General features: G+C 40.3%; 3 protein-coding genes across 5 annotated transcripts in view; all 3 read right to left on the bottom strand.

Moving 5' to 3' along the window:
* Nucleotides 1-6,549, bottom strand: part of LOC135234036 (collagen alpha-1(XX) chain) — a 31,850-nt gene extending 25,301 nt beyond the window's left edge. The window contains exons 1-3 of one of the 2 annotated variants that reach the window (XM_064298146.1): nucleotides 6,396-6,549; nucleotides 3,980-4,095; nucleotides 41-145 (exon numbers count right to left, since the gene is read on the bottom strand). In XM_064298146.1, coding sequence (XP_064154216.1) covers nucleotides 41-145; nucleotides 3,980-4,073 — 199 coding nt within the window. In that variant the 5' untranslated portion in view covers nucleotides 4,074-4,095; nucleotides 6,396-6,549. Of the gene's footprint in view, nucleotides 1-40; nucleotides 146-3,979; nucleotides 4,096-6,151; nucleotides 6,297-6,395 lie in introns of those variants that run through there. The other variant, XM_064298147.1, reaches the window with a different exon arrangement.
* Nucleotides 6,550-9,573: 3,024 nt separating this feature from the next.
* slc35c2 (solute carrier family 35 member C2) lies at nucleotides 9,574-17,826 on the bottom strand. 2 transcript variants are annotated; one of them, XM_064298149.1, is made up of 11 exons: nucleotides 17,679-17,807; nucleotides 16,969-17,031; nucleotides 16,435-16,646; nucleotides 15,947-16,097; nucleotides 15,163-15,226; nucleotides 14,769-14,841; nucleotides 14,032-14,200; nucleotides 12,458-12,541; nucleotides 10,762-10,937; nucleotides 10,365-10,494; nucleotides 9,574-10,222 (listed from the first exon to the last, which is right to left on the bottom strand). In XM_064298149.1, the coding sequence occupies exons 3-11, from the start codon at nucleotides 16,543-16,545 to the stop codon at nucleotides 10,083-10,085; spliced, it is 1,098 nt and encodes a 365-aa protein (XP_064154219.1). In that variant the 5' UTR covers nucleotides 16,546-16,646; nucleotides 16,969-17,031; nucleotides 17,679-17,807; the 3' UTR covers nucleotides 9,574-10,082. The 2 variants fall into 2 exon arrangements, with proteins under 2 accessions (XP_064154219.1, XP_064154218.1); XM_064298148.1 differs by lacking the exon at nucleotides 16,969-17,031 and having other exon boundaries at nucleotides 17,679-17,826.
* An 814-nt stretch (nucleotides 17,827-18,640) lies between these two features.
* LOC135234040 (troponin C, skeletal muscle-like) lies at nucleotides 18,641-21,430 on the bottom strand. The gene is made up of 6 exons (XM_064298151.1): nucleotides 21,301-21,430; nucleotides 20,532-20,583; nucleotides 20,189-20,332; nucleotides 19,900-20,014; nucleotides 19,505-19,641; nucleotides 18,641-19,271 (listed from the first exon to the last, which is right to left on the bottom strand). Exons 1-6 carry the CDS (start codon nucleotides 21,301-21,303, stop codon nucleotides 19,240-19,242), a joined length of 483 nt encoding a protein of 160 aa, XP_064154221.1. The 5' UTR covers nucleotides 21,304-21,430; the 3' UTR covers nucleotides 18,641-19,239.
* Between the last annotated feature and the right edge of the window lie 1,314 nt (nucleotides 21,431-22,744).

The raw sequence follows: 22,744 nt of genomic DNA on the forward strand, positions 1-22,744 counted from the left end.
GATTAAAAACTCCACACCTCCCTGTCTGCAGCCACCTTACCTGAAATAGGCCTGACTCGAACCTTGTACCCCTGCACTGGACTCTCTGCCTCCTTCCATTTCATTTGTAGGCGATCTTCGGACAACACGGTGAGCTTGAGTTTCCCTGTGCAGAGAGGGCACAGTCTGCATCACTGCTGCTGAGGCAGCACAGAGAGCAGCACATTCCATTTGAGACAGGAGAGAGCATTGCCTCTGAGATGATTTACATATCATTCCATATAGACAGTACCTTTGCACATTGTGCCACAAACATATCTGCACACAAACATATATATATGTTTGTACATATCCAATTCACCACCAGCTTCTATTGACGCAGCTAATCTCTCACAGAGCGAAATCAGAGGACCACCTTTCATATGCGGCTTTAGTAGAGCAGTCCACAGGTGCCTAATCGACTATAGGTCACTGGATAGCAATGAAACCCGGACCCCTTCCCATACCCTGGTTGATACAATTGCCAATTGCATGTTGCTCAAAGGCGCTATCAGCTACATGCAGCACATAAAATGTTGCATTTTAAGTTTTTAAGTTGCTTTTTAATCTAAAATTTTAGTCCATGGCTAAAGATACCACTTTACTAGGACAATAATTAATAAGTTTTAAACCACTGAAACAATGGTAAAGCTGCCTGGTAGAGGACACAATTGGACCCTGTCCCCATGCATAAGGCATAATATGTAAGTAGGATTCAATTTACAGCTGGCCTGGAAGCTTATTTCCATAGATGGCTTGGTGGAAGATGATAATGAGTTTAAATCTGACTGAGTAAATCATAGGAAATAAGCCTAGTGGAGAAGGGGGGTGAGAGGGTGATTAAATCTGCCTTGAGATCAAAAAGACATATAAAATAGTTTTTAGCATTTCCTTGTGCCAGTTGAAAAATTTTTCAGGACTCTCCTGTTTTGGAAGAGTGATCCCTCTCTCTGTCCTGACCCCTGCACCCCTTTTCCTCTCCTCTGAACCCTGTTCTTGTCAGAACTCATTTGCACAAGTTCCACTTGCTCTTTCCCAACAATCTCGCTTCTCATGTCCTCGTCCATGTCCTTAGCTCTCTGTGCCAGCTGTCTGCATCTCCTCAAGCAGGTCTTTTGTTTCAGAGCCTTGCGGAGGGAGAGGGGGGTCGGATACTGGAAGAGTGGACAGGAAATCCATTTGGGGAAAGGTTAGTTTGGGGGCGCCGCATGCGTGTGACGTCAGGCCTGGCAGCGGGGGATTCTGCGAGGGACAACATGAATCGCGGCGCTGTGTCTGCACGTGTCCCACGCAGCCCTTCCCACGTTCTCCTTTCGGGGTCTCTGTTCCCATGGCAACACTGGAGGGTCACAGAGTCTCACAAGTTGGCAGAAGATTAGAGGGAAAGTTTAATATTTACTGAGGTCTGCGTCTGGCCACGCACTCAGCAGCAACAACCACAATGACTGCGCTGCAAAAACAGCCCTAGCGTCCAGTCCCTACAGTTGGCTTGGGGGGCGGCCAGAAGCACAGTGACAATGGTACATCAAAAGGAAGATTCAAATTTAAGATTTAGATTTAACTGAAAATACAAAAAACTGTGCTTATTTGAGGGTTACTTAAATGTTTTTATGTATCCTTCTATAAATGCTGCGTAAGTTGTTACAATGCACGAGATTGCTTTGTTTTACAGATACCCCTCTTTGTGCACAGGCAGCACCTTCTGTTCCACATGATTCTTGCCATTGCTGTGAGCTCTCTCTTAACCAATGACCAGGTGTCTGATATTTTTCTTCCTTACATTTGACAGTCAATTGACCAGCACTGGTACATTTTTCACCTGACATGCATTTGATATGAACACTATTTACCGTCACTGAACAACAGCCTTTATTTAAAGCAAAAACCCTAAAATGTGTACATAGATATTCCAACTCAAGAAGCACCCATAGCAGAACAGTTCAGTTAAATGTAAGGAAAGGTGAGAGAGGTACAACAGTAAAATGTGGGTGCATGTGTGTGTGTGTGTGTGTGTGTACGTGTGTGTGAAAGAGAGAGATTTTGAGTTTTAATCAGCCTTCGCCCACACCATATACTGCACATCTGATAGATACAAGCAAATCAAACCACAGAAAACAAACAGCTAGCTAACGGTTAAATCAAATACTGAGAATCAAACCTCTCTTCTCCTGGGTAGTATATTGCTTCCTGTATGCACCTGATTTCCTTAAAATGACCAAGATCATTCATTAATTGATAATGTTTATGTTCATTATATCCCTGGGTCTCTCCACCCCCAGAACATAAAAATCCATTATTTTCCATTGACAATGTTGTATTTTATATTTCCTGCTCTTGTAAATGGCCGTCTAAGCCTCCCCAAAAGGATATCTTATTAGCAAGAGAGAAAGAGAGAGAGATAGAGGAAGGGAGGGAGGGGGTACAAGCAAGTTTTTTTATTCTTTTGACAGGGCCCCTTTGTCATTATCTTAAATACCACTACGCTGGCCACTTGATCTGTGGGCTCTTTGTTTTTCAGTATTCTCTTCAGGTCTGTTAAGCGAAAGCGTCTGAACATGCAGACGGATTTACAACCCAGCAGCAACAAACACTGAAAAATAACAACATTTTTCCTATTGTATGCATAAATTCACTGTATGTTCATGCATGTTTGTGCATATGGAGTCTAATCCGCACTTTAAGGTCTTCATACAGATTTGGTCCATACCGGTCTGAGACAGTGACAGCTAATCTGGGAATGCACAGACTGACGGGTTGGCATGGCAACCTGTGGGTTTCCCGGGCCTGTCTAATCAGTCAAACGCTCAGAGGACTGCAGGCAACATTCTTTAGACCCATTTGTTTATCCTGGATGGACGATGGCTTGTCAAATAATAACGCGATGTATAAGACAAGTCTTGCTTTCCATCTCTTTGAAGACACTAGACGGCGGACATGCCCAAAATATACAGCACTGTGAGAAAATAATCAAATGCGGGAGTATGCTGGTGCCATTTATTCTGAGGAAAGACAAAGGCATCCTGGCCATTTACGGCACTAGATGACATACTGTATGTGAGTGTGTTTTGAATATTATTCTGTAACAATATTATCCTTGTATTGACTCATATGTCTCATATGTCATTTTGTCCAGCCATGTTTTCTTACTGCCAACAGCTACTTAAGCTGTGAGTATCAGTTTGTTTGTTAGATCGCAGTAGTGTACATTCTACTCACTAGATCAATGTGGGTATGCTATAGAATGCTTGAATTGGTGACAAGAGGGAGGATTGTGTATTAGAAAACCAGGACAGGTACCTGCTGATTTAAAAGAAAGAATCGCTGGAGACCTATATTTGAATATCAAAATTAGCATTTTGGTTTTCTGCCTTTAACCACTTTATATTAAATATCTGCTGGGCCATGGTGTCCTGGCCAAGCTTTTAATCTGGTTTACTCAATTCTCTCAATTTAATTATCTCTCAGTTTGAAAAATTAATCCTCCCTTTCCACATCAGCTGATGTGTGCTGAGTGTTCTGGTTTAAAATGAATGTTGTATATGACCCACGTGAATCACTTCCCTCCTTCACTGCAAAGATCAGCAGATGAAAGGCACCATATACAAGTTATCCATTATTTTAACACTGCCTCCTGTCTCCTTTTCCCTCTTAAATTCTTCATTCCATCTCCTTTATTCTGTTATTCTGTTTTGTATAGGCAATTGAAAATCTTTTTAAAATTTATTTATTTATTTATTTTTACATATGGGGTAAAAACTAAACTCAGGATAAACTTCCATATAACAATGTTCCATTTTTATGAAACCTTAAAAATAATTTTAATTTAAAACACAATGTCCAGGTTAACACATGACCAAAAGGAAGAGCACTTCAAATGTTATGGCTTGAATGATTGAATCCGATTGAACTGCCTGAGTGCCTTTGATTATGCAGCTATGTTAACAAGAGAGAGGGGGAGTACCTTGACTGTGGACCCCTGAGACCAGAAAGAGGAGAGTACCCAGACCAGGCAGCAGCAGCGCTAGAAGAAAGGGGGGAGAGCAGCAGGGAGGCATTGGGAAAACTGGAACAATGGACCTGCCGACACAAGAGAGAAGAGAGGTGTGGTTGAACAAAATATGCATATTCATTTATGACAAAAATGTGTTTACTGTAGGTGTTTTTGTCCTTCCTATGAAAGGCTGTATTCATCTCTGAATTCAGGATGCTGGAAAAATATAACACACTGCAGAAACCTAAACCAATGCCTTACTGTCAGAAATGTAATGCAGAATTTTTTATAACAAGAACAACAACAACAATAATAATAATAATAATAATAATAATAACAATAATAATACATATTTTTTCAAATAAACAGGCAAAAATAAAATAATTTTGTTCTTTATGACAGAACATTCTACCGGTATGGAAAATGGAATAAAGCAATTTCTGAAATATGTCAATTGTCTTTAGAAAAGTGTAAAGTACCATAGACTAAATATGAGTGACAACGGAGTTAATAAATCTCTTCACCTCAGAACTTAAAATAATACTTGAATTTTGAGTACATTTCTACCTCATCCTGCAGTTTTTTTATGCATGCTATTTTCCATTTGTACTTTATTAGATGCCATTGAGAAATTCCAAAGTACAAGGCAGAGGTATACATCGAGGCATCATTTTGGTAACCTTTCTAATTATGAAAGGAATTATAGAAATTGGTGATGAGTGGTACTGTAATGGGTGATCTTAAACAGCATTCAGAAAGGCCGTGAGTTGGAGCAAGCCAGGCATCATTATGGAGATTCCACACCACAGACCTGGAAAAACCAACGTAAGCCTTCGAGGATGCCAGGTCATTAGCAAGGTCACTGTCCATAATTAAAGGACAGGAGGGTATCTTGTCGAACACCTGTTGGAGCACTATGAAATGCCAGAGGCTGATGTGAATCTTTTCTCTGAACCATTCTTTCCCAGGCTAAACCTAATGACAGCGACTGTCACACCTGGAGAAAAACCTAGCTGAAAAAACCTTTCTGAAGCATTCTACTGCATTCTACTGACTGCTGGGACACCGATGTTCAATGGGTGAAACTGGAGCAATATAGTATATAAAGATAAACCATGGAGAACAACAGATATTGAGAAATATTGGCATGACGTCATTGCGCACTAATTTGACTGTCTACCACGACAAGTCTCATCAGACGTGCATTGGGCGTCGAATTATTTATTTTAAAAAAGAAGAAAGAAAACTCATGACCAGTCTCATGAGTCATGACACCCTTCTCGCGCCGCAGGCCGCCATTCGCAAAAGCTCCTTCATACTTGTCGATACCTGTCCGGCAGAGGAAAGTGCCGTCAGCCTGGCAGCCTAGAGGAGGCGCCCCGGAGGATCACAAAGTTCTAGCGCGCCGTAGGACACTGCGATTTGAGGTTCCCCGTTCTTACTCTCCAAGTTTCATACCTGTCTGTCAGGGACTATGCACAGGATTGGTGCTAAAGACATGGCGTTACGCAATTAAAAAATTTGTTCCCTGGGTATGGGAAAAAACCTTTCTTCATCTGTGGTTCCAAAATGCGTGCCATCAATAAGGGCCGAATAACTGAGGCCTGCAGTTGCAGATGCAGTCAGGAACACTACTTTCTTGATTTGCTTCTTCAGCGCGAGAGTGAAAGTGGCAAAGAGAATAGCCAGCATTTAATTTAAAAACAAAGGATTCATTTCGTGATGACAGTGAAGATGACAATGTGGTCGAGAAACTCATGAAGAAACTGCCTACTGAAATATTATCTTTCAGGAAATTGTCATGGGCTTTCCTTTGAATTTGGATCTGCATGTGGAATTTTATATGATGCCACAACTAAAGTGATGGCAGTGACAAACCTTGCATTTTTAAGTCCGTTTCAAGTATGAACTGTTTTGCTCGGGACATGTTATTGCCGACTTTTTTCTTCGCTCAAACATTAGTTACACGCCCACTTTGGCTTGCGAGTTTATTTCAGTTCCTCAAATCAGAGCGGTAGAATCAATGCAAATTTATATAAGCCCAGATAAATTCGTTTTGATGTTGCCCATTTTATCATAGTCAAAAAGAAAAAGCCAGTGTCCAGACTCCTTATTCACATTTAGGTACGACGGATAACTTACCATCACTCCAGACATGAACGTTACCGCAAAAAACTACAATATAGATAACACGACTAGTAAACGTCCCGTCAACAAGGGCACAAAAGGATACCTACAGCCGTCCCCGATTGGGTTTATTTTTCTTATTGCTACATTGTTCTAGTGGGTTTTTGGAAATACGGTTAAAGCCCATGCGCAAGCCTGACAGCTCCAGTTAAAATTATACTGAAAAATAGTCCGCAGGCAAAGTTTCAGGCCAGCTTACCCGAGGTCGCGCGTTTATGTCCAGGTTATTTCCCTTGCGCCAGGGTGAGAATTGTGCATTCCAAGGCTGATGTCAACACTCGAGTTCCACTCTGTCTCTCAGAAAACCCGTCAAGTGCAGTTCAATGGAATGGGCTGTGATATTTGATCGCTCTTTTCCCTTCCTGCACGCGAACATGGGCGGGGTACCCTTTGGAAGAGTATGCGTAAATTCTACCTTGCCAATTTTCGCTCATTCTTTTGCAGAGAATTGTGCAAACTTGCCAGAGCAACACACGTTCGTTTACTACCAGATTGCAGTTAATGAGTTTGTAATGTATTATAAATGGTATTTAACAAAAACGGTTGTGTATATCATGTTGTAAAGCAAAACAATTACATAGTAAATCAAACTAGAGAATAACCACCTTTATAGTTTAACCTGAACATGTGTTCATTGCTGTGGTCAGTTAAAGACAAGACGATTATTGAAGATAAGAAATGTTGGTAGTGGTTAGAGTGACAAATTACAGCATTAAGCCAGAGAAAAATCCATTTGCATAAATGTATTATTGAAGAAGTGAAATGTAATGTACTAGGATGTGCAGCACATCGAGTTATGGGCAACTGCTGGGTAAATTAATAATGTAATGTACAATAAATAAAATATCAAACATGCAAAACTAGACTGTTTTGATGGAGACCAACAGCTTTCATCACTTAAGGGGCTGACAGCTTTGGAACTGAGGCACAAGTGAGCATGCCAAATAAACAACTCCTATTTGAGTTTCTACTTGTTCCATCCTGTGACGTTTAGGGTGGTACCATCCAAACATAGTGTTGCAGCTGACAGAAAACTGAACTCTGAATCTGAGGGTTGGGGTTTTGAAACAGGTTAAAAACAAACCCATTTGGCTAGATAGATAAGTTCAGTCTGGATACCTAAGGCATATTATCTGTGCAAATTAAACTGCATACATCAAAGCCACAACAATATACACTCAGTTGGACTGTTTATTCTACTACAGTATGAGTCAGAAGAGTTTTAGGCCACAGGCACAGAATCATCCTGTGACGGCTTTGATGGGTACTCATGTTTCAGACTGAACTTTTAGAGTATGCTATTTTTTTTTAATTAGCTCAACATTTCTTTCTATGTGGTTAGAGAAATATTCTTAATTAATATTCTTAATTTTACATGTAATAATTTCTTTAGTGAGTTTACAGACATCCCACCAAACTCAATTAAAATGAAACAAATACACATGAACTGCCTTACATTTTCTTTAGTTTCTTTTACAGTAAAACTCTTTGTCTGCCTATTGTTGAAGCCAACCAGACTGAGTGTGCATATATGAAAAGTGAATATATGAAACTAATGACAGTGGTAGAATTGGTTTAATAAAGTGGAATTATCTGAGTATATTTTATAGTGTATTGTAGTGGTTAGAGCATTGGAGTTGGGACCTGGGGCTTGTGGGTTTGAACCTGAGGACCTCAGTCCTGTTCTCTTGGATATTTTAAATCAAGAATTTGGGCAAAATCCATGAATGGACTAAAATAAGAGCACATTGTAATTCTCAAAGGAAAAGATAGTTAAATCTGACAGTTGAACAAAAACAGTTAAATCAGATATATGAATCAGATAACAGGGGAAAATGAAAGAGTATTATCCCCTGCGTTATTGTTTTTAAGATCCATTAGATGGCACTGTTAGCTCGTTGCAGGCTGTTTCACTTGTTTACAAATGGATTTTCATTTTGAAATTAAAGCGGAACTTTCAAGTACAAATGTGAACAGTGTTACACTGCTGCATATAATGCTGATGTGAGATCAAATCAGAGATATGGAACATCATAATATATACCTGCCAGGGAACAATGAAACAGGGGTGGAAATTTGATTACAGGAAATATTCAAAAAAATTACAGCACTGTCACCTTGGCCAGGCACAGATGAGACAGGATGAACTCCCATCATGTAGTAGTATTGGAGTGGGCTGCATCAAAATTAGTGTGATTTCCTGTGACCATACTCAGCTTTCCCTATGAGAGAAAAAATCCTCCCTTACCAGGAAGTATAAAATTTGATCAGCACCCTTCAACAAGTATAGCACATATACTGGTGTTATACACTGTACATGAGAAATAAAAAGCATGAATCCATTCTGCCTATTTCTATCAGGACATACGTTAGTAGAGGAAGTTTTCATCCCCTTTCATCCCCCCATTCATACTTTATTGCCAGAGCTCGAAATCATGACTTTTAAAATATTAACACAATATTCATGATATATGCAACCTACCCACACTGCCAAAGAAAAAAAACCCTTTATTAATTATTATTATTATTATCATCATCATTATAAGTAGTAGTAGTAGTATATACATGCACATAGTAATTCATTCATCAATTGCAAATAAGAAGAGATGGTTCAAAAAATTCTTATTAATCACAATGGCCGTTGTCCTATCAATCCAGTATGCTTGAGGATTGACTATTTCTATACTGAATGAATTCTTCTGTATTTCTCTGACAAAGCCCTGCTGGAGCAGGCAAGGTGAATTTAGACAAATCAGCACCACTGCCTCGCACCTTACCCAGTCTTTTCCAGCTTCAGTATGCTGCTAGCAAGATACAGCACAAACAGGCACAGAATCGTCCAAGCCAATCCGCCCAAAACCACCTGACTTTTGGTCTGCCTAAGTGGGGGGGGGGGGGGCATCAGGTCAGAGACATATACAAACATACATATACACCATACCATCTCTCATTAAGCTGCTGACTTTGATGATTAGCCTGTTGATTGCCATAATAAAGGGGCACACCACACTATGGACTTCACACTAAAGAGAGAAAAGTAAATGGGCGTGTGGCTGTATGACCCTTACCATGAAATAGCATCAGTTTTCTCTGAGGCACAGCCCTGCAGTCAAGATGAATGCACTCTTTCATAGGTTCATGCTCTGAGTACACAAAGTTAATTAGATGGAGACCTTTCTGCGAGGCAGCGCTCAGCTGAAAGTGTGACGAATGAAAAAATCTCATTCTCCTCCAATGTGACAGGAAATCTCATTAGAAGCCTTTACAGGACAGGCAAAGGATTCGGTCAAGGCTGCTGTTGTGAGGTTATGCACATGGACTCACTCGCTGGAGTGCACGTATCCTGAACACAACACAAAAGATAAGGCAGGCAGAAATACGCAGAAGCTCATTTAATTGAAATGAAATGATTTGCTGAAAATTCTTTCAATCTGACCACTGCATTGGTCCCATATACACATAATCAATGCGAGAAAATATCAGTTAGGAGTAAACAGTCAGCAGCCTGGTCCTCTGAACAAACACAGGGGACTATGTAAAGTCTATATGTAAAGCTCTTCCTCTGTACAGAACTTGCTCCTTAAATCCAGATATGCATAACGAGGATAGAAATCCCTTCCTTTCACTATTGTATCTTGCACACTGGAAAGTCATTAGTCCTCCATAGAAATTTTAACCCTGATTAATGTTACAAGATCCGGAAGACATTCTCAGGAGATGGATGGCAATTGAAGCACTGGGTGTGCAGCAGTGTTTCCTTCCTCTTCACCATCCTCATCTTCCTCTTGATTCTCTTCCATGGAGAATGTCTACGGAACCCTGCTAGCCTTTCCTCTTGCGACATTCACGCAGCGCGGTACACCTGCCCGTCCATGGTCGCTTTCACTCAGTGCAGGATCCTCTGCTCCTCCTCTTCATCACAAGTCTCCTCCATGTCCTCCCCCTCCTCCTGGCCATGTCGGAGCAAGGGCAGCTCCAGATCTCTGCCGTCTTGACTGGACAGCTGTCTCAGGGTGGGGCTCTTACCTGAAGCACAAACGTGTGGTGACATTATAAAAACAAAAGCATTTGCATTTGTGGGGACAGATCAATGTACAGACTGGTTATGACAGAATCACAGTAAGCCAGACGGTATGGGTGGGCTTGACGGGGAGACGGATGCTCCCACCTTTGGAGTAATAGGTCTTCAGCCCCATGTGCAGAGAGATCCCAGAGAGACAGACAGCAAACCCCAGCCAGTTCAGTGCGGTCATCTTGTCCCCCATTAACCGAGCAGCTAACAGCAGTGTACACACCTCCTACACACATGAAACAGGAAAGAAATTCAGGATTAGGAAAAGGCAAATAAAACAAGTTTCAATACAGGGAGGAAAAAATAAAGAGAGAGAAGGAAAGAGCAGAGTCAGAAATGTGTTTTTTTGTGATTTAGGGGGTGAAAAAGCATGAAGGGACAACCAGTGGGAATGATGTTAAAAGATGAATGTGAGACAGAATGTAGGAAATGAAGTCACTCTCAGGACTTGGGGGGGACAGAGAATGCCACCGTGGGAAGCGGGCAGATTCACCTTGAAGATGCCAGCGATGGACAGCGTGAGGCTGGAGGTGCGGGAGACCAGCATGAACTCAGAGAAGCCCAGGCCGAAGGCGAGGCCCCCACCCGCTGACAGCGTGAGCAGGGAGTACAGCAGCGGGGAGAGCTCGCTGGAGCGGAACAGCTTCACTGAGGTGCACAGGCTGAGGCCTAAACAGAGCCAGAGGAAACCCACACACAGACAGTCATTTTTTTCTGTCGAGGGGCCCTATTTTCGGACCCGCACATGGCGTGTTGCAAGCCGTCGCCCTGGGGAAATGGAATATTGCTCACAGACTCTGACGAACCTGAGCCGGTAATTTCCTGGGAAGAGCCAAGGTGGGAGAAGAGTCCCTGCTGGGTGTGTGTGTCAGTCAAAACAGAGAAGCGCACTGCAATCTACCCGTCCGTCTGACTGCATTTATAAACTGAGTTTGATGATCAATGCAATATTTTGCAACAATCTCTCTTTTTGCCATAATAAATGTAAATATGTAATTTGTAACGTAATATCAAAATATAACCAAAATGTAGAAATTCGGCATCTGAGTTAAACTAGTAATAATCATTAAAAATTCCTATATGTATACATTTTTTAATCAGCTAGAACATGTATCGCTTTGTTGAGAATTTTTCTACAAAAAATAACAATATTCAAAGATTTCTGGCATGTATACTTTATTTCAAATACTGATGGTCACATAATGTAATTACCGTTTGTGTTCAAAAAGATCATTTGAAAAGGGGAGAACCGGAAGAATTGCAACAATTTACATTTTTACTGCATTATTTAATGCAATCAAAAGCTGTGAAATTTCACTTGAAAGAATGTACACTTGTCTGCTACGATAAGTCACATTAAGTCTGAGGTGATCACAAATTGTTTGTGTACAATTTAAACAAACGTTAACAGTCTGATGTTACAACTGTGAATGGGACAGTTGTAACACAGGCGAGGTATAATTTCAACTACGGAAAACAACTACATAAATCGTGCAATATTTACAAAATGCAGTTGGATTAAATGATCACACCGTGCAGGTGTTTAAACCAACCTAAATTAGCGATCTGCGAGATGATACACCTCCGACATGATCTGGGCAGGCGGGTGGCAAACAGCGCAAATGACGGGCAGGACTGACCCGAAAACTGTGATATTGCGCTACGATATTGACTGACACACCGCTAGAAGTAGCTCCCCTCCCACTTCGGCGCACGAAGAGTCACAAAATTACCAAACCACTCAGGTGCGAGAAAACATACGGCAACAATACCATTTCACCAGTGCTACTGCTCAAAACTCGCCATGTGCCGGCCCACGGATTCTGGAAACTAGAGTCCAATGTATTTTGAAAGACTGCATTTTATTTGAAATGATTGTTCAGTTCACTCCAAGTAAGTTGATTCACCATCCAATAAATTTTTAAAAATCTTAAAAGTACAGAACACCTATCGTATCTATACAGATATAAGATATTTCTTTAACTTCAGTATCAAGTTCTATAAATACAGGCTGAAATTATATTCTCCTCACTAGACTGAATTAAGTATTCTTTCAAGGAATTCCTAAAGTAATTTATAAGAGCCCTAAAACTTGGATTTTAAAAAGGAATACAATGGTTAATTCATAGATTAAGTGTAAATCAGGTAATGCTAGTGATACCGTACCTTGGAAGACACTTCCGTCTTACCTTCGTTGTACAGAAAGAGTGGGAGGAGGCCCATAAACATAACAGGCTGCAGGTGAAACATGGTGTCCACTGGATTCTGCAGGCCTGCAGCAATACGGATCAGACAGTTCTGCACTGTTATTGTCTCACTACAGAAAAAAAACACCACCTGTCAGCTTTCGCTAGGCATGTTGCAAAACGTTACACTAAAATCAAACCCAAAGTTTCTGTCAGCAAGGCGCACAGAAGACATGAATAAGATGTTTAAACACAAGAGAGTCGGGGCACATTGCATTAGTTGGGTATTATCATGAAAATAATCTGAAATTATCTTGATTTAAAATGTAATTTGGCAACTGCATCAGGCAGCTGGGGTTGTAGTACGTTAAAAAGGCACTGAGTGCATCCATTCAGGATGTTATTTCTTCACAGTAACACCTGTCTAGTACAATGCTATCAATCTACTGTGTTTATGGAGGACCGACTGAGACTAATTAGCCTATGCTTACTGCATGAACTGCGTGATCTAGACTTGATGTTCATGGCTATGGACAACTGATACTTAATGAGAATTGTATCTTATTGGACCTGTGTTCTATAGTTGTTCCAATGAGCTTCATTATGCAGTTATTCTACATTTCCTCGGATAAATGCGCCTGCCAAATAAATGTAATGCACAGAAATGTAATGAGACTTTGAGAGCAACCATGCCATCATTAAAGATGGTTGGTCCCAACAACCAGAGAACAGAACTGAAAAACTATGAGAATGTTGGTAAAGACACAAGTGATTTACACCGTCAGGAACATCACCATTATGCTCTTCACCACACAACTGATTTCAATGAACCTTTTACATCCATTGTCAGGACACATTTTTAGATGAAGCCATTCAGACAAATTTGCATTGAATAACAGGTAGAACCAAAAATCTACTAGGGAAAGAAAGTGCTACAGGGTCACAACACCAAGTACTCAGTTTCCCTTTGTCTAATATTACATTTGGCCTGAAAATCTGAAAAACCATTCAGTGAGACAAATATGTAATCAAACATGTAGGAAATCAGGAAAGGGTCAAATATTATTTCATGGCACTGTATATGAGGCCTTTGTGCTTGTACCCATTAAGATTTAACAGAGTTTAGTGCCAGACTGTAGCGTGTTCAAGGTGGAGCAGAGTTAAAGCTGCTGTGCACAGTGACAGGGATTGATTGGGCCCAACACTGGAGGGCAGCGCGTCAGCAGATGCTTCATGTCCCAACACTGCAAAGTGCAAATCATCAGCCACTGGCATACTTTGAGCTCTACGTAACTGATTCACAAACAGATAAGCAATCCATTAAAGGGGTAGTTGGGAAGGGAAGGGTAGCACAAAAAAACAGAAGTATTTAAGGCACTCAAGGAGCACCCTCGGGGCCTGTTTGTAATAAGCAAAATAGACATTAGCTGGAAAGCTCTTCACAGTGTCCTAGCCAGAACAGGCTACGGTGAACACTAGCATCCTATGACTCCTTGTTGATAGCCTGTGGTAAACACTAGCGTCCCTCGGCATCTTGCCCTTGTCACCCGCCCTCCCCCAATGGCTCCACCACTCACCGAGCTCCGCCTTCTGCATCAGGACCTGCGTGAGCGTCCAGCGGATCCCGCCGATGAAGGACGCGAGCAGCACCATGATGAAGCCCTGCAGATTGAACTGCGTGGACTCAAAGGTGAACATGAAAAGGCCACCAGCAATCAGGAGGACCACCAAAACCAAGAATGGGTTCTGGTGCAGAAGGCAGGAGAAGAAAAATTATGATGTTCACAGGTAATGTTCATCTTTCAGGTAAGGTGGCAACACAGCACAACACCAATATATATTCACTCATATACCCAAACTAACACTTTCATTTCTTCCTCAAACAGCCAAGAAACTGCTTCTCTGGCCCCAGTGGGGAAACAACAGTGTTCAAGGTTATTAAAGTGCAAAGTACTGCCACATAAATATCTTTATTTTGGATGAACCACTCCTGCAAATATATAGACTCAAGCAAGGTTCTTTATTAAAGGAAGTGCCATCACTGTTACATGCATTTCCCCACTTTCCTCCTCAGCATGGAATGCCCAGTCATTATCATCGGCACTCATTGCTGCAACCCCCGCTTTTGATTCACGAGAGCGCAGACAAACATGTAAAAAGCATGTGATGTCAACTCACTTTTATCACACCGCAGTTCACAAGTTAAGGAAATACAGAGGGGGATGAAAAACTGGGGCTGGTCATGTGGTTGTACAGAATATTGGCAGTTTAATCTAAACAGCCATGGGACCTTCGAGCTCTAAGAATCCCTCACCGGTTCCTCCAATTTGAAGACCAGGGAGAAGAACAGGATGAAGAGCACAGCAGAGGACTTGGTCATAGTGTATCTGAAAGAGATAGCCAACAAAAACATCACCACTCTGCTCTTCTTTTGCGAGTGCCATGCCAACTAGGAACACAGCTGCTTGCCTAACTATCTGGACACCTAATAAGTCCACCACTTTTTACTTCACTAAATTTGTTTGTTTATTGTAAATACTGCAAAACTGGAGTTGTATCTGACACAGCATATTCACCTTGTGAAATGGTCTTCAGCTTGCTCAAAAGAATCTCTGTATTTTAGTACTATACTCATTGTATTCTGTAATACACACAGATAATTGCATGCAAGCACAGACACACGCACACATGCACTGTAATGTTCTCACAGGCTGATGGTGATGAAGAGGAAACTCCAGTTGGACAGGCCTATATCCAAAGCTGTAGCTAGTGCTATAAGAGAAACAGAGAAGAGTACATCACAATCAATTATGAAAACTACCAGAAGAGAAAGAGGCCTCTTATAAATAAGCCTTCAGCATCTTCTTGGTGGTATGGCATTTTTGTATTCCAGAGACTATCCCTGATATTCTCCATTTCTGTGCATCATTATGGATAACAGTATCTGCTAAGTAATTGTTATGTATTGTTATGTCATTTTCACAACGGTGCTTAAAAATACACCAAAATAATAATTCAACTGACCTGGCATCCCAGATCCTACAGGATGTCACATAGGCTGCACGTATCTACATAATGATAGGCTGAAAAGTGCCAACGACATATGGAGTCATGTCACAGAGTCCACTCTCAGCCTGGACTTCAGCCTGGAGAGCTATGTTACAGAAGTTCAGTGTGACAACAACTTGCTATCTCTCTTTGCCCTTTCCCCTCCTACCTTTTTCTTTTTTCTCACATTCTATCTATCTGTCTTCTTTCTCCCCATATACAGAGCAAACATTGAGAAACTGTAATTGAGTTAAATCAGTGGACTCTGGACCTGAGGATTGGGGGGATTTAAAACCTTTGAAGAAGGTAAAAGTGAATTAAATGAAGCTGCAAAAATTAGTTATAGAACAATGCAAGTGGTATAGGTTTCCATGGCCACAAAAATAAACTAATTGTCCCACAGGGCTTTTGGGAAGCAATGTTGATCACTGTACTTATACAGACCTGTTGGGGCCACCTTGTACATGTAGCTGTTCCAGCTAAGCAGGACCCTGGGCTTGCCAGTCCAACACTGCATTGCTGAGCGTGTCAAGGCAGACAGGCAGAATATTATTGCCAGGTGGACCAGAGTCATGAAGAGGGGGAAATGGAAGCCCTGGAGGGACAGGACAGTAAACAAAACTATTAGAGACAATAAAACAGAGTTATATTCCTGTCATTCACCGCAACCTACATCATTGTCATGTTTATAATCACTGATAGACAATACCTCAATGCCACTAATGATGCAGAAAATAGAATAAAAGGGCAACTTGGCTGAGAGTGAGGGGATACAAATGGTGGGTGGGACAGTTTCAATGTAACCCTGAGTAAGGCACACCATCTCAACTGCACCAATTAGTCACACAAGCACCATAAGTCACTTGAGGAAGTAATGAGTATCTTGAGGAAGAAATGTGTATCTACAGAAACTGAGAGCAATAAAATCTCACCTTCATCAGCCATTTGTTGTAGAAGGTAATGCCGATGGAAAAAACATAGTAGAACAGGACAAGGCCAACTGTGCGGACTGTCCGACAGAACAGCTGCACAAAGTACGCCATGCCGGCAGCACGTCCTCACACACTCCTCCACCCTGGTAAGCAGGGTCTCGGGCTACCGAAGGAGCACCATGACAACAGGGAACAGAACCGCTCAACAGGTTCTGGGTGAAGGAAGATAATGATAGGGAGAGGGCAAAAAGAGATGGGAAAAGAGAGGATGAGATATAAACCGATGGGACAAGAATAAGGTATGAATTGAAACGGATTATGTTTTAGACATGACAACACCCCTCTGCTTACGACACACATTTGCTGAGCTTTAGGACATCAGAAAAAAGTGATCAGCATGATACAACTTAAAAGCACCTCTTGATAATGATATTATCTAGCAGTTTCCCAGTGCAATGTGTCCTGGGCCTAAGAATTCATAGCTGTGTCTCGGACAGGGATGTTCAGCCACACTGGGATGTTGCAGCAACCTACCTTTGTAGGCTAATATTCAGGCAACCTCAGTTGTAGAATTCCGCCTGTGTGACCTAAAATGACCTGTTAAAAACGTCTCAGTAATGACGCTCCAACGTTGTAAGTATTTCTCAAAGTTGCGTCAAGATCGCAGTAACATCGTAATCAAACATCGTTATACACGACGTTGCAGAGACTTGTTGTGTTAGAGAACTCATTACAAATGTAAATTTGAAAATATAAACTTTACTGTATAAATTAAGTGGGCTCAAATATAACATAAGCTAAGTAAAATAGCTATCCACGATGCGGGGGGAGGCAATCGAATCAGCCAGCTCAACAGCTGTCAAGTTTCAATTGAGTTAACTTATCTTGCTAACGAACGTTAATGGCGTAACTTACCTAATTTACATAATTCCTAACAATTTAGACAATGCACTCCCTGGCGAACATGACGAAACACCAGATGATAGAGGGCATAACTAAATTGCAGAAAATAATGTAAGCTAGTCATCACTATTTTGTCAACAGAAGCACTGACCACTTGTAACTAACGCTATCACATTAGCTGGTTACATGGTGCAGCCTGCAGCTGCGCACGCGTATGTTGAATTATTGTCAGTGTTAGCTACCTAACATAATAACAATACAATAGTATGACAATTACATATCGATTTTTCTGTTTCAGTATTATTCAGCTAAGCTGGTTCAAAACGTTAATTTTCCCCTACCGCTTTATGAACATCCCGTCGAGACTTCTCACTCAATTCTGACGTTTAACACTCCCCACTCCGTGGACAAAAAAATGATGCGGCAAGGAATCCAATGGCGCCGCCATGATAGTCTGTGCTCTCAGATCACATGACGGTGGTAACACGAATGACGTTACAGGCAGAATGACGTAAATTTATTTTCCAATCAGCCAATCATATTAAAAGCAGCGTGGTATCTTGTTACATTAAATGAGTTGCAGCACATCCTTTCTCTGTTTTTCCTTAAATATTTAATCTCACAAATCTGCACAGAAGGTGCTTTATGTGACACAAAATATTTATTATGTCTAGTTAATAGATATACATTAGGACCCTTAAGTATATAATTGTTTAAAAGTGAGTATAGGCTTAACCAGAAGTACCATGAGGCCTATTTTGTGCACACACGTTTTAATTTAGTTATCAAAAGGGTTCATTTAACATCTGCTGTTAATATAATATACCAAAGGAGATGGTGAAAATGGCTTAAAATTATCATAATCATCATATCATTTTCTAAGAGCTACTGAATAATTTTAAGGAGCTTCAGTTCATTTTTAGAATACATAATAATGACACTATATATTTTCTGTTCAAGTATGTTGTGACCCACAACTTTGGTTAATTATAATGGTTTTACATGATTTTCCAGATTAAATGTTTTGTGAAAAACGTTTACTGTTTAACTTTTTCTGTTAAACTTTAAAATTTAATTACCAGGGTTTGATGAATATTCAAGGGTAAAAATGGAGGAAATATTAATAAAATATATTTATTAATAAAATACCAGAACAATTTCAATAGGGTTCCAGCTGCTTCACTGCTTGGGCCCCAAAAATACTTAAGAGTTTGAAAAAGTGTTTCAAGCCTGTGACAGCACATCATAACAGCTGGTATAACATTAGTAAGAGTGCCACAGTACACCAAAGATTCCAGCTATATTTCAAGATTTATGTATTTATTTTTTTGGGAAATTGACTGGAGAAACGTGTATCAATAACAACTGACCAAGAAGCAAAATAAATTTAAAAAAAACATTGCACCAGAAAAAATGGAAAAATAAATAAAATATAACTTAATATTACACCTTACAGTTATAGTCCATGAAAGTGAAACTGTCAAATCAATTGAAAATGATTTAATGAATTCAATTATGGTTTATTATTTTTTGCTGGTGTGCATTGTGGAAGTAGTTAGTATTTTCATAGGTCTAGACCTGGTCTAGACTGAGATGGCAAATTTCTGATCTTGACCAAATTCAATCTGTTAGGCTAGTGGTGGTCTAGGCTTGCAATGTCCTCCCTCTTGTGGTCATCCAGTGAACTTCTCTACTCATGTTGGCTCTTCTGCTTTGGGCACACAGTCACTGACTGTCCTTGATGTGTTTTCATAATCATGAGAAAGATCAAAGAGTGTTTGCAAGTTCTAAACCAGGGGCCTTCTCCATCTGTAAAAGAGGCTATGCTTCATCAAGATGAGTGAGTGAGATGAGAAGGCAAGCAGGAATTATGGCAAGAAGGAATGTCCATCAGTCTCTGGTTCACTGCACATTTTCCATCATCTTCAGGAATTCTGTCAAAGTTAAAATTAATTAATTAATAGATAAATAAATGTGTTTTAGTATATGGCAATAACACTTTAATGTTATCGAACAATTATACTTCCTTAATAACATATTAACTTTGGTGCATACCTTAACAATAATCATACAATGTGCAGTACTCAAGATATAAACAAAAAGGCAGGAAGCTTCAAAGTAAACTGATAAATATAAATAGCAATGCATCCTCAAACTTCTCCCTTACCGTCAAAGTCCAGCATGCCATCAGCATTCTTGTCTCCATCTTTCAAGAGCTCATCAATTTCATCTTCTGTGATGCTTTCTCCAGTACTGCGGATGATCTGTGCAAACTCCTCTCTGTCAATGTAGCCATCAGCATTCCTACCGGACACAATCAGAGACTCACATGAAAACCAGGTTATTTGGTTCGCTGGAAGGGAATGACTGGTAAAATATGACCAAAATACACTCTGATGATATCACTTGTAGTTTAACTGGTTTAACTCTCAAAACAAACTCTTTAAAGAGGTAAAAGGTAGGTAAAAAAAGATGACTAAACTGAAAAATCATCAAATCTCAGTTCCCCTCAAATGACACATTCTCTGGCAATACCACACCTTAGGAATTAAAGTGACGTACTTGTCAAACACACGGAAACACTCTGCCAACTCTTCCTCACTCTTGCCAGCCTGGTCCTCTTTTAGCTGTCTCACCATCATAACCAAAAACTCCTCGAAGTCAATGGTGCCACTGCCTGTGATTTCAGAGTACGTCTCACATTACAAAATAGCTGTACAGCCAGAGTAATAAATTGGTCACATTATCCTAGATACATGCAGTTTAGCAACATACACAGTCCTTTCACATACTGTTTGGCTAATACTTATGTAGTATTTTTTAAATGAAAAGAAGCATACATTGTGCTTACCATCCTCATCAACTTCCTCAATGATTTCATCCAGTTCCTCTCTTGTGGGGTTCTGACCGAGCATCCTCATAACCGTACCCAACTCCTTGGTGCTGATGTCACCACCGCCATCGGTGTCAAACATGTCAAAAGCTGCCTTAAACTCTTTGGATCGTAGAAGTGCAAAAGTATTTTTTAATTAAGCATTCAAATTATACTGTAACCAGTGCACACTTTGGTAAATATAATGCTAATATTCCAATATTAAAATCATTGAACCAATTGAAATCAATGGACCATTAGTTCAGCCAAACAGATCTAAACAAATGTGTGAGGGCACCAGAGACTGTAGGAGGGCACTCACCAGCAATCATCTCCTCACTCAGGTAAGAGCGGGCCTCTTGTTGCGCTTCGCTCTAGGATAACGATCATGTAATAATTACAATGCAACACTCTACAAGTCTATTCTAATTACTATAACATCAGTTAACTTTAGCTATCAGTTTGAATTCAGCCCTATAAATAAATGACAGGAGCCAAAATATTTATCATGATCTCAATAAGACTTGTACTATCTGTTGGGCAGGGAACTAAAATGTGCAATTTATGTAGCAGCAGATATGCTACAGACAATATTATGTAGGTATCGCATTACAAAATGGTTGGAGTTCCATTCAGAACTTAAATATAAATCAATCATAGACTCTAAAATGGTAATTCTGAAAATTAATTGGAATCTATTACCCTGCATCTACATAATCATCACAGAACAGATGTTGCTGCTGTCTATTATCTTTAAACTTATAAATCATGGACCCTTGTTCACCCCACCCCAGCACATTCTTATCTCCAATTCACCTTTCTAAATATAAATATTCCTTATTTAGCAGTCATTGGGTAGTCAAAAAATGGATTGTTAAATCCCTGCTCTTTGTGAATATTGATTGCACTGAATTTGAATTTTTCAGATAGTTTATAAGCATTTTTAAAATATACGCTACTTCTTTTTCGGGTTATCAAATATTCTAAGATTTTATCCCTAGCATATTTAACAGCTCTATTTTGAATCTGTAATTTTGTTCACTGCCCTTCCCCAAGATAAACCAATGAGACTTGTGAGTGATTAGGCTTACCATGGCTGTGGATTAGTTTTCCCTCAACAGAAAAAAGCCAAAAGAAAAGGTAAGTCTTGTTGCACCTCAACAGAAATACTAGCCGGAAACTGAATGTGTAGACAGACTTTAAACCTGTCACCGAAGACACGCCCCTCCTGGCAAGGCGCCTCCAGAATTAGTATCTTCAACATTTAGGGTTCTAAGGCGCATGCAGGCCAATAGAATTTTTGCGAGGATTATGCTTTCATTCTCATTAACTTATTCAAAACAAAAGGCTTCCAGAATGTAGCAGTAGATATTTGTTGTGTTTTCAACTGTTTCGGTTTTTTAAGCATGTAGCATGATTTGCCTGTGCATTGCAGTTCATTTTTAGCAGCTGAAATGAGTCCCATATATTTCTGGAGGCAGTAATGTTTGATTTCTGCTTGTTGTATTTAAAATATTTATCTATTTCTTAAAAAAAGATTGTCACATTTAACATGAGGCTTAACCCCAAACTCTTCTCACATTGAACAGGTGACAATGTAGGGCTATGTGGAGAAGTGAAAGAGACATCTTAAAAAAGGTATAGCGGTAAATTTACTGATGTGTGACACCAGGATGGACTTTCCTTTTATGGAGGTGGTTTCCTGAGTGTAAAACTTACTGACTACGGTTGGAGGGTTACAGATGGTGGGTGGGGGGAGGTTAAGGGCTATATACTGTGGGAAGCATGTGCTGGCTTAAAAACTCATATTTTGTGTGGGCACACTGAAGCAGCTACTGAATTACCAGCTACCATTGCCATAGATGCAGAGCTCAAAATTCCAAACCAGTTTCTACTATTCAGATTCTGAAGGATACATTTCACCATTATCACAGGCAATCGCTGAATTTTTCATAAAGAAATAGGAATAGAACAGCACTTTTTATTTTCTTCTCCAACCTGGATGAGGATCAGAAAGCCATACAGAGGACCAGGAAGACTTATAACACGTCATGCTCCTCGGCACTTGTTGAAGATGGTGATATTGAACAGCCTTTCCCCCTCCATTTCACTCCTTAACTCATGTCTTATGTGTTTTGGGCTCTAAAGGAATGGCAGTGGGATGATACCATCACAAAGCTGACCCTAGGGAAGACATTTTATTGGGGGTGGGGGGACTTCAAATATAGCCTTGGTAAGTACAGCTCTAACAAATGTTTTCATATGTAACAAGCCATATTTCTTTAGTGTTTGTCTAGTCTACCACATACCTCTCACATAGATAAATTGATCATTTGGCAAATGATCCATTGGAAAGCTTTTTGTTTGTCTGTTTCCAAAGATGTTCACTACTTGCACCAGGAACCTAAGGGGGAATGGAAACTAAATGACTGTCCACAAATGTGCTGCCTCTCATATCAGATATCAAACACCCCCTTGGCCTGGAGTAGAGTACAGAGATCACGTAGGGGTGAAGTGGAGGTTAAGTGGGTGAGA

The sequence above is a fragment of the Anguilla rostrata genome, chromosome 11 (genome assembly GCF_018555375.3).
Source record: "Anguilla rostrata isolate EN2019 chromosome 11, ASM1855537v3, whole genome shotgun sequence".
Classification (NCBI taxonomy): Eukaryota; Metazoa; Chordata; class Actinopteri; order Anguilliformes; family Anguillidae; genus Anguilla; species Anguilla rostrata.

What these genes read in the sequence shown, in the direction of transcription:
- slc35c2 (XM_064298148.1), bottom strand. Translation starts at nt 16,545, where the DNA reads ATGGCGTACTTTGTGCAGCTGTTCTGTCGGACAGTCCGCACAGTTGGC. An exon ending in GATGCAGAAGGCGGAGCTCG is followed by an intron (nt 12,542 to 14,031) that starts GTGAGTGGTGGA and finishes GTATTGCTGCAG; the next exon opens with GCCTGCAGAATCCAGTGGAC. An exon ending in ACTCTTTCTGTACAACGAAG is followed by an intron (nt 10,938 to 12,457) that starts GTAAGACGGAAG and finishes GGCTCTGTTTAG; the next exon opens with GCCTCAGCCTGTGCACCTCA.
- LOC135234040 (XM_064298151.1), bottom strand. An exon ending in TGAGGAAGTTGATGAGGATG is followed by an intron (nt 20,015 to 20,188) that starts GTAAGCACAATG and finishes CTGAAATCACAG; the next exon opens with GCAGTGGCACCATTGACTTC. An exon ending in TGTTTCCGTGTGTTTGACAA is followed by an intron (nt 19,642 to 19,899) that starts GTACGTCACTTT and finishes TGTGTCCGGTAG; the next exon opens with GAATGCTGATGGCTACATTG.